The following is a 12292-nucleotide window of genomic DNA, read 5'->3' on the forward strand; positions in this document are numbered from 1 at the left end:
ACATATGCTGGTGATTCGTTCCGCTGTGGCTAATAAAAAGACCAAGCCAAAGGAAAATGAATGAATGAAATAAACTCTACATCAAATACTTCAAAACCAAGTAATGCTATCCACATCAGTTTATAACTCTAAACACCTACTGCATGTCAACAACAACCAAATTGTATTCCTCCAGACGAATTATAGACATTTAAAGATGATGCTTTACTTATGAAACATAAATGAACGCTCCAGTAAATCACTCAAGGTATGAAAAAGCATTAAAACGTTCCTTCAGGCAAACCAGTTCGACTTGCATATTCATTTCATCACCTTCTTTCGGGTATAAGCATTTCCAGCATCTGCCGCACTCATTTGCATTTCCAAATCACAACAAACAGCTGAACGTTTCTTTCGGTCGCACGCTGCCACACGCTCGCCCGAAAGCATATGCAGCTATAATATCTGAAATTATAAAGCGCTCAATCACTCAGTCGCCCTGGCACGCACATAAACACACTGATGATAAGCATGATGATAACAGCGGAGCACTGAAATCAGCAGTAAAGAATGTGGAGAGAGTATTAACACACATTATGCTGTGGGAAAATACCATTGTGGATAAATACAGCTGTGGGGAATCAGCGTGTGTGTTTGGTTGCGTCTGATGGGATGTTTGGAGCATTCCAGTTTGGATTGAGACAGGGTTGAAGAGCTCCAAAAGACTCTTAAATTTACGTTGTCTGATATCGCAGTAAGACAGGAAGGATCCCTGAGCCGCACGGCCCATTTACCTGCTTCTCAGCTGGGAAACAAACAGACTGGAGGAATGGATGTGTGTCGGCCAGACCTGCGCTCTCTATAGAGCTTGAAGTGGAAGAGTCCACAGCTGCAGGGGTGGCACTCTGCCATCAGACAGGAAAAAAATGGTATTTCCCCTTAAATTCATGGCGGGTAAAAAAAAAAGAGGAAAACAGTGCAGGAAAAACAGCTGAACGTGGTCGATGCTGAAATATGCACACTTTCAGAATGGATAGAAGAAAAAAGGAAATCTCTTCATGAGCCCCTATACTTGTTCTCAGCATATCAACCTTAATAGCTCACATCAGTGCTGTCAATGCTGAACTAAGGGGGAGTTTCAATTTAATTCATCTTTATTTGTATAGCGTTTTAACAATATAGATTGTGTCAAAGCAGCTGCACATTGAATACTATATAGTGAATTAAAACAGTGTAGTTCAGTTTTCAAAGTTTAAGTTCAGTACAGTTTAGATTAGTTCAGTTCAGTTCAATGTGTTTTAATATTCACTGCTGAGAGTCCAAACACTGAAGAGTAATCCATCGATGCACAGCTCCCGAACTATGCAAGCCAGTGGCGACAGCAGCAAGGAAAGAAAAATTCACCGATACACGAAAAAAACCTAGAGAGAAACCTGGTTCAGTTGGGCACGACTATTTCTCATATGGCCAAACGTCTTGTGAAGAGCTGCAGTCTAGGCGCCGGAGGCTGGTTTGTAATTTATTTATTTATTTTTAATCTAAAATCATCTCTAAAACCTTGTACATTGTTGTCAGCTTAAAATGCTGGGCTCCACCCAATTCCTTCATGTTGTGCCAACACAAATCGATTAGGTTAACTTAAGTGGATTGAACATAAAGCAATTAATTTTTCCCCAAAAAGCTTAAGAAAAAGTCTTTTTTTTTTACAGTATTCATCAACCCTTCCCATGGTTCTTAGCAGAATGACACTGTTAAAAAGTAGCATGATGTGTGTCCTATTAGTGTTATTAACTAAAACAATACGTATAGAAAACCTGAATTTAATAAGAAATTAGAAAATGTCAGCAACAAAATGTATAGAACTTGTCATCTAAATGAAAAAAAGTATTAAATACACTAAATCTAAAAGGTCACACTTTTTTTGATGGTCTATGTTGAATTTAAGTTTAATTGCATCTACATGCGGTGACGCAGTGGCGCAAGAAGGTCGTTGGCTCGATCCTCGGCTCAGGTGGCATTTTTGTGTGGAGTTTGCATGTTCTTCCTGCGTTCGCGTGGGTTTCCTATGGTCGCTCCGGTTTCCCCCACAGTCCAAAGACATGCGGTACAGGTGAATTGGGTAAGCTAAATTGTCTGTAGTGTATGAGTGTGTGTGAATGTGTGTGGATGTTTCCCAGAGATGGGATGCGGGTGGAAGGGCATCCGCTGCATAAAAATGTGCTGGATAAGTTGGCGGTACATTCCGCGGTGGCAACCCCAGATTAATAAAGTGACCAAAAATGAAAATCTTAAAACATTCAAAACAACTTAAATGTGAGTAAATTTAGCCGAACTTTTAAGTTTGTCAGCAAAAATTCTATTAGTATAAAATGACATGAACCTGTCCATGAATCTTCGACTACATCAGAAAATGATAAGAACGTTCAGCTGATTAAATGTCAGAGTTCACTTTAAACCATGAACAAACTGCTGAGCTCTAAACTAGAGTTTTTCCACTGGTCCACATTCAGTGTTCCTCTCAGTCTCACACACCCTCTGAGAGACACACAATTAGCAGCTTAAACAGAACAAAAGCAGCTCTATGGATGTGTATTAAGACGCAGGAGAGAAAGGGTAATGCCTTCAGTGAGCCTGACCGACAGAGCTTTAAAAAGAAAAGAGAGAGAGACTTGTTTTTCTGGCCAGGAGAATGAAAGGAAAAGGGGAAAGAGGGGGGACGAAGGGTCTCCCAAGGAAATACCTGCTGGATCAAACACAAGGAAAGTGTATGTGTGTGTTTAGATGTGGAAAGAATGCATTAGGAAGCCCCTCCTCGTCTCCTGAATGTGCCACAATGTATGTTCATCATATTTACTGCCCATGTTAAAGCCACTGCCGTCAAATCATGTATATATGTGTGTGTGTGTGTGTGTGTGTGTGTGTGTGTGTGTGTGTGTGTGTGTGTGTGTGTGTGTGTGTGTGATTTTTATAGACAATAACGTTATGAATTACACCCTCCGGCCAGACTCAAAGGTAATTTTTGGGTGGTCTCTGTGAGATTAGCTCATGGGTTATATGAGGTTATTGTTTCTTTTGGTAATCCAGAGGTTTAAGTGGTCATTTCTGTGAGCAGGACTAATATGAAGGGAAAGTCAATTGGCTCTTTGTCTGTGTGTAAAGAGCTTAGAGAAGAATGCGTACATTGAATTATGTCTGACCTACATATGGCACTTCTAAAAGAAAACGACTTCTGAAGGAAATAACTGTTTTCTGAGGGAATATGTACGTTTAAAACGTAATTTATTTTGTGATTCAATGCTGATTTATTTAAGAGCTACACAGCATCATGGTTATGTGTTGATGCATTAAAATTAAATTTGAATTGTTAAAAAAAACTATTTCAGCTATTTCCAGCCTGGTTTTAGCTGGTCAGGTTGGGAGATGACCAGCTGAAAACAGCTTGACCAGCCTAACCAGGCTGGGAGCCCAGCTAAAACCAGCTTTGTCCATCTTAAACCAGGCTGGTCAAGCTGGTTTTAGCTGATAATTTTCAGAGGCAGGAAGAGGCAGGAAACTAGCCTGGAAATGGCCAAAACCCCTTTAAAACCAGGCTGGTCAACCAGCTAAAACTAGCCAACCAGCTTAGGCTGGTTTAAGCTGGATTTTTCAGCAGGGATGGACATTAAAAATCTGGCTCAGGGACCACCAATGTAACTAGTGTTTGGACTAATTTGGGGACATTAACGTTCTTAGGGAACGTTGATTAATTTACACTGTCCATTGTTGTGAATAATAAATAACTTAAACTTAAATGAACGTTTCTAGTCAACTTACATCAATCAAATTAAGTATAACTTAGAAAGTTGAGTTGACACCTGATTGACTTAAATAATAATAAGTTAAAGCAACGTAAAAATATTAGTTGTCTTGATTTTTTTTTGTCAGGGAATATTTCACAGTCTATACATGGTGCACGGTACAGATCTAAAGCACACAAAGAAAAAAATTGTGTGTTCTGTTCTGTAGGCTCTGTTTCTATACCAGTACTGTGTGATACACCAGCCTTGGAAAAGACAAACAGTTCTGCAATTATTAATTCAGGTAAGTCACAACAAGAGGGAAATCTGCTGTGGTCTGGTCTGGTCACACAGTATGAAGGTGGAGGAGGAACACAAGCTGAATACTGATCTCTCTTTCTCTCACACACATATAGATGAAGCGAACTCCTGCGGTGAGCTGTTTTCATCACCCAGAGACAGAAACCAACACTGCAACTCTAATGAGTTTTAGAACTCACAGAACTTAGAGTAGAGCATCAAATTAAACAGGATGACACATTAACATCGTTTTACTTCTCTTGTGGAAAATGTGAGCAGTGCTCGTCTATGTTAAACATACTGGCATGATGAAAGGGTGTTGTGGATGGTTATCAGGGTGTTGCTATGCTGTTATGTAGACTGATTTATATACTTTTGCGTCGAGTGATCTGCATGACCCACGGTGCCTGCCTTGAGCGTTGTTGTGCATTTGTTCGCCTGCATGCTGTTTGTGTTGCTCTGCAATAACACTTCTGTAACGCTAGCTGGTAGCAGGTTTTTATGTTCCTCTGTGTTGAGTTTCTTCGTGGATGTTTTGTTTTTTTCTGAACGCTACCTTAATGTACAAGTAGCTAAAACTCGCTCATTCTGAGGCAGGAACCAGTGGATGTGCAACAACTTTAATCATAAGGTAAACACAAAACAAAAGTTTCCATCTTGAGCTCCTTCACGGGACTCCACACTTGTAAACACTCGCTCCAATGAGTTCAGGTGGCTCTCATCGCCGCCCACAGTTGTCATTGCTACCAAACCAACCAATCACAGAGCTTGCGATACGCATCATTGCGAAGTGTAGTTACTTTTTATTTGATTATCAATATTGTTTGTGTCTTGCATGTATTATTTAACTGTTGTGTGAATATTTGTTTGACCAAATTTGTAAATCATTGCCTTTGAATGTTTAAAAAACAATAAAGTACAAAAAATATCTATTTATTTAAAATTAAATTTAGTTAATATTATTAATAAAATATATAAAAACAAATTAAAAATATTATTTATAAAAAGTCTTAATAAATATAATTAAGAATAATAAATTAATTCGTTTATATATATTTATATTTATTTATTCATTGGGCATGTCCAGATCCATTCACAGGATTTGAAATCGGGCCTGATCATGCGGTTTCAGACTTGATCGGAATCGGACGTTAACTCGCAATCAGGACTCAAATATAAATGTAATTATATATTTGGATAATTTTTTTAACACATCTATAGTTATGTGGTTGCACAGAGTCAGACCTCTTTCTTATTTTTATACAGAAACAGCAATGAATGCAGCATGATATCACTTCGTTGCAGAGACGCTATTGGTTAAATGCTGGCAAAGTAAAACACGGAAGCTGCTTAAAGCAAGTGCGAGTATGTCTGCGGTCTGGAGGTATTATAAAGTTGATGACGACAACATTGCCAAAGCAAACTGTGAGATATGTAAACTTGGGATTGTGTGCAGGGTATTTGAAGTCGTTATTTGTTTTTATATTAGATTTGTTTATGTTTATTGTTCACTAAAAATAAAAAAAATTGATGTTATTTATGTTCAAGCTACCTCACAGAAGTGCTCTGTTTGTTAACAGAGCTGTTAAATGTTAAAATAAGGTAAATTTAATAAAAAACAAAGAACATCCTGGATCTGTTTCTTCGCTCTTCTTTATATTGTATTTAAAAAAAATTATTTATGTATTTTAGAAGTATCTGATTAGGTTTCTGTATTGGTAGATACTCAAAATCAATGACTCTGACTCGAGGGAAAAAAACCTGATCGAGGCCTCCCTAATATAGTTGACATGAATAAAATGCATTTAAATTATAACACATCTAGTACATATAAATATATTAAATAAATATATGCATTTGAAACATAGTATATCAATATAAATGCATATAAACATTAACAAGCTAATATTTATGTCAATAAAATATTGTACTAATTTATTATAAATAAAAAAATAAGAAAAATAAAATAAGATAAATGACAACAAAAAACAGATCTGCTCCACTCTTATGGCTCCTTAATGGTGGTTATCATCTACACACTGTATTACTACCATAATGAAAGTGGCCAAGCACACACACACACCATCACACCATCACACCAGCTTGTTGCTCATACCTGATAGACGGCGCGAACCAGGACTTCAGGAGCTCTAAAATGAGCATGTCTCAATCTTCTAAGAGCGGCTGAGGTCACGTCCCATAATGCACTATGCCTCACACACACACTTTCCCCCAGACTCAATAGCACAGCCTCCATGAGTGACACACACAGGTACAGGTGTGTGTTGTGTTCTGGATCAACCCCTCCTCAGGTGTGTGTGGCAGAACAGCTCCTCCTGTCTGCTTTCCTCTTTCATTCGCTCATCCCTTCTTCGCTTAATCCTTAAAAATGCCCCATGGGACGCCCAAGACTGTGACTTCTGTGTGACTCGGACCTCATCCTCGAAATGAATTCAGTCTCCCTCCAGTGCAGGACAAACTCCCAGAATAACAGCTCTCGCTTTGCCCAACACAAACATTCCCACATACTGAGCACTACTGGTCTCTCTCTCTCTCTCTCTCTCTCTCTCTCTCTCTCTCTCCCGCTCCCCTTCTTGTTTGTTTGTTTTAAAGCTACAGTCCCAGAGCAGGGGTTTTAAAGGGGACATATCTCGAAAATCTGACTTTTTCAATGTTTAAGTGCTATAATTGGGTTCTTGAATGAAGATGAAAAAGGACAATCCAGTAACTTTTTTTGGTGTGAAAAAAGGGCTGTTCAGATTTCACTTCACTAGAGATGTAGCAACGAGATCTTACTATATATTTACACCCCATTCACACCAAATGTACCATTGCTTCTAAAACGCGAGACGTAATGCATCAGAATGGAAATAAGAAACTTGCAATGTTAGTCCCTTATCTCAGTTATTATGATTAGCCCACTGCTGTGGAACTAACAGAGATGACACAGCACTCGTATGCAAATCACTTCAAAAGACATGAGCTTAACAGTCGCAGACGTTCATCAAGCACATGTTTGCATTGAAAAAGAATAGAAAATAGTTTTAATGCAATGGTAAGGCCCAATCCCGATTCCTTAGCCCTTCTCATACACATTCCCCTCGTTTTGCACGTTCATGTGAAGGGGTAGGTTATTTCAATTCTCCTTAGCTTGAATATGTAAGGCCAACGGGAAGGGCTAAATACCCCTTGAAACAGAGATTGTTCAGGACCACACTCAAAACCAAGGTGAATTTCCCAGAATACATCATCTACAACGGCAGCTTGGCTGCACACACAAGTAAGGAGATGCACAAATTAGTATTTTTTTGTCATTATTACAAATTTTTACAACAAGCAAGCATGTTTTATTATATTCATAACCGTGCTCGTGTTTTACTACATGCTTTAAAAAAAAAAATAACTATATTTGGCAATCTTTAATCCACAATAATAACTCCTGTATAGTAGTCCCACAACATACCTTCACATGTAACATTTGAATTCCCTGCCAGAAATGTCTGGTGACCGGGAATGAGCTTTTTACAGTGTCTGCTATAATGTTAATGTGTGTTTACATGGACGAATATGGCCACAGTGTAAATGCACAGTACAGTTACGATCTTATTGCCACATTATACCATTATGATAACATCATACCGTTGCCTTCAGTGGTTTCCTGAAGATAAACAACAAAAAATAACACAACTGGAATCACTACAGCGGTTGCGATTGTCAATCTCATATGTAGTAAGAGATCGCGATGACATTTGATGGCGTGTGCAGGTGCTGTAGTGCTTTACCATTTCTTAGGGCTAATTTTGAAACCATTTCCCTTCGCACTCAGTTTCAAGGGCCAAAAGGAAGGTGTAGAAAAATAGATTTGGGATTTGGCCTAAATGGGTTTTGTGTGAACCATCCTTTAATCTTAACCATTTTTGTATGTTCGCTACAGCAGCTGAAAAAAAGGTTACAAATGTTCTGACAAACTTAAGTGTCTTCACAAACTCCAGACATCCAAGCCACTGAAGACACCATAGCCGAATTTCCTGCCAGCCAATATTTTGAAAATTTGCAAAATACATACTTTTGAATAATTATAAAAGTGAATTTGGTGCATTGCAAACAACCTGTCATGCTGGATTTCCGCGAAATATGAGAATTTTCACCTCACGTGAATTTTGGTGGTAGACTCGTTCAAAGTGAATTCTGTGCGATTGCGGCAAACGTGCATTACATTGTGTGACATTTGAGTCGCCTCTGTTTGCACGTTTAGATTGATGTTGTATGTAATCTCATATCTTAACAAATAAGATTGTGCTCTTTTCAAAAGTGGGCGGAGCTACAAATGCTTGTGTGTTAGCATAGTGGCAGACTCAAAAACAAGACTAATGTCCAATGCTAATGAGGGAGAGATTGTTACTAATGGGTGGGGCTTTCCCCTCTGATGACACAAACAAAGAAAAAATGTCAATCAAAGTGTTTGTGAAGTGTGATTATAAAAAATAAAACTAAGAAATGTTTACCATTAGAAGCTGGTTATATTAACACACTGTTAATACACAATTCCCTTATAAAACTGATGTTTGCATGATAAGTCCCCTTTCAAGGAACATGCACGAAAATGCTCATGTTTTGCTTACTAGCAAATTGAACAATTTGACAGTATATGCTAAATTGTTACTAAACACATTCTGGGGACACCAAAGATTTATTTTATATCTTCTGAAAGGGGGTATAATACGTCCCCTTTAAGCTTGCGATGGGGCAGAGTGAAGGACAGTCGTCCCTCCCCGCAGGACGGATCCTGCTCGGGTTCATCAGCCCAGGGCCACTGTAGAGACACCCGATATGTGTGTCTCAGCTTTCTCAATGAGGTAGAGCAGCAGACAGAACAACTCATGGGAGCTGAAAATGAGTTTTTTCCTTAAACAGTTGGGATGACGTCCAGATTCCAGAGTTTTGGAGCGGGACAGTCTGTTTGTGCCAATGTTCTCAGGGCACCAGTGACTGAACTACAGAGTGACTGACTAACATTTAATGGGCATTTAACTCCTGCCACATGCCAAAACAACACTCAAGACTGTTAATGTACTTGTATGTATATAATGTAATGTATTTGATTGAAAGGTATTTGAGGTTTATTCAATTTATTCAAACAACTAACCAAAATATATACATTACGTTAACAATAAAATACACTTTTTCTACATAAAAATGTAAAATATATAGCATAATAGCATATATCATTTTGAATTATTTTAAATTATACATAAAAGTATCACAATTATAACTATAATATATAAAATATACAATAATTATCTCTGTTTAAAAGTTGCTTATTCATGACGCATGTGTGAATTCAGTGTGAATACTGTACATGATCAGTGTTGGGTACGATACGTTATCAAAGTAATTCATTTTTTATTGTTAATTATGTCATAACAATGGTATTTAAATTACTTTTCTAACTACTTCAATTGAAAGATAACAAGTAATTTAATTACTTCACTCGATACTAAAAATCAACATAAATTGCAAAGCATTGATAATAGAAATTTGAATCTCAACTCCCTACATTTGAGTCAAACTGGAACATTTAGTTTCATTTTAAAAACAAATGCTTACATTTTAAACAACATATGAATCAAAATGCAAAGCATTTCAAAGCAATGACTCTATATTTCAAACCATATATTGACATTAATTTTCCAAAACATTTCATCGTTTCTAAAGCATGTATGATTTTCGTATAAATCAGTCCTTTATTATTTGAAAATCTGAATAATTATGCAAAATATCTGAATAACAATATATATATAATAATTAATCCCGTTTATTTTTTCCCTTATTTCTGTTTAACGGAGAAGATTTTCTCAACACATTTCTAAACATAATAGTTTTAGTAACTCATTTCTAATAACTGATTTATTTTATCTTTGCCATGATGACAGTACAGAACATTTTACTACATATTTTTCAAGAAACTTCTCAACAGCTTAGTGACATTTAAAAGCTTAACTAGGTTAATTAGGTTAACTAGGCAGGTTAGGGTAATTAAGCAAGTTATTGTATAATGATGGTTTGTTCTGTAGACTATCGAAAAAATATATAGCTTAAAGGGGCTAATAATTTTGTCCTTAAAATGGTGTTCAAAAAATTTAAATCTGCTTTTATTCTAGCCGAAATAAAACAAATAAGACTTTTTTCAGAAGAAAAAAAAATATTATACTGTGAAAACTTCCTTGCTCTGTTAAACATCATTTGGAAAATATTTTTAAAAACAAAATCAAAGGGGGGCTAATAATTATGACCTCAACTGTATACAATCACTGTGGTTCTCTGAATTTACACCTTATATTGTTGCTAAATAATTTCTCAATTCATTATGCTACTGTTTGGATAACGGTCTTCTTTAAATATAATAAATAAATAAAATAATAAATGTAGTCTTCTTTAGTTGAAATGCATTTTTTTTCTGCAAAATATGTGTGTATAACAAATAAATACAATTCCTCTTCTTCCCTGAAGTGATTTATACAAAACTGTTGCATTTAGTACATTACAGTATGGAAGCAAGTATTTTAAAAGGACCTTTAATAAACTACCTAAAAATTACAAGTATTCCCTTGTGTTACTTTTTTTAGTGGAAAAGTAATGTAATTACAGTAACTAACTACTTTGTAATTTATTACACCCAACACTGTACATGCCACACAAAAATAGCTAATATATAAATCCCTCAGATAATCAACATTCATTTAGCATAATAACAAATTAGTTGCTTGCAGTAACTAAGCTCATTTCAACTGAATTTCATCACTTGATTTCATTATGAAATAAACATGAAGTCATATACAGTTTTCTTAATTTAACATGCTAACAGCTAACTCTAGCACTGAGACCAATGGCAGATAAAGTGATTTACACTGAATCTTATTTGAATGCCGCTGCACATTTCTCTCTCTGCAATTCAACAGAAAGCCTTGGTCAATAGAAAGTGAACTGCACAAGCAAACCCTCTGAGCTTGATTAAAAATGCTTGGTGGCTTCAGAGATTCATGGGATTTTCTTATTGATGCCGTATGATCATATTTGTAGACACATCAATATCTATGATGATGAATAACTGGAAATACACATCAGAATTAACATTACTGTTTTGTTGACCACAGTTTCAGCTAGGAAACCAAACAAAACAACTATAAAATAAAACCAAGAAACAAAAACAGCCACCATTGCAAAAATAAATAAATAAATAAATGAAAGGTCACTTATATGCTTGTAATCATCATTTGGTGTAAAATGGTTTGGTAAATGTAACACCAGGTTTATGGGATTGAAATAGGCAGTCAACCAGTTGGAGGGCACTTTTTACCGTCTTAGTATTATACAACCAACTTTTACTAGCAGGACATTATTTTAAAAACTTACAAAGTCATGCAAATAAGAAGTGTTGGGAGTAATGAGAACATGTATTTTGCAGAATAATTTTTTTCAAAGAACAAAAATAATATTTATTTACAAAAAAAATGTTTGAGTTTTAAATGTGTTATATATATATATATATATATATATATATATATATATTTTTTTTTTTTTTTTTTTTTTTTTAAATAAAGCCAAAAGGCCAAATCTAAAACATATTTCAAGAATTAAAAGAGTTTAATTTCTATCGTTTATATGAATTAAGATTTATAGACCAATTCAATGTGGTGATGTCATTGGCCAATGAACATTTCCTGCTTGTTATGAATATACTGTATGTTGTTATGAATTCATAACTGTAACAAGGCAATTCGAGCATAATATAATGTAAAAACAGCCATCATAACATTATTTATCAATATGTGGCTCATTTTGAACTCTCGAAAGCTATAGAAATCAAAATTTGCAAAACAGGAAAGACGTTGGGACTGTTGTTTTTGTTCACATCCCTCAAAATGGTCTTTAGGGAATTTAAGTACTATTAAATCAAGTCATTCATTCATTTTTCTTTTTGGCTTAGTCCCTTTATTAATCCGGGGCCGCCACAGCGGAATGAACCGCCAACTTATCCAGCATATGTTTTAAGCCACGGATGCCCTTTTAGCTGCAACCCATCACTGGAAAACAACCACACATTCTCATTCACACACATTTCGGACAATTTTAGCTTCCCCAATTCAACTGTACCGCATGTCTTTGGACTGTGGAAGAAACCAGATCACCTGGAGGAAACCCACGCAAACTTACCCAACAGAATGCACATTTTGAAT

General features: G+C 36.1%; 1 protein-coding gene across 20 annotated transcripts in view; it reads right to left on the minus strand.

Annotated features, from left to right (window-relative positions):
- The window catches only part of frmd4a (FERM domain containing 4A), a 291695-nt gene that overhangs the window by 128473 nt on the left and 150930 nt on the right, over positions 1-12292 (minus strand). For 7 of the 20 annotated variants that reach the window (XM_073929252.1, XM_009293444.5, XM_009293448.5 and 4 more), the window contains exon 1: positions 6172-6633. The exons of the other annotated variants lie outside the window; for them this stretch is intronic. In XM_073929252.1, coding sequence (XP_073785353.1) covers positions 6172-6312 — 141 coding nt within the window. In that variant the 5' untranslated portion in view covers positions 6313-6633. Of the gene's footprint in view, positions 1-6171; positions 6634-12292 lie in introns of those variants that run through there. 20 annotated transcript variants of the gene reach the window in all.

Source organism: Danio rerio, chromosome 18, assembly GCF_049306965.1.
Source record: "Danio rerio strain Tuebingen ecotype United States chromosome 18, GRCz12tu, whole genome shotgun sequence".
NCBI classification, from domain to species: Eukaryota; Metazoa; Chordata; class Actinopteri; order Cypriniformes; family Danionidae; genus Danio; species Danio rerio.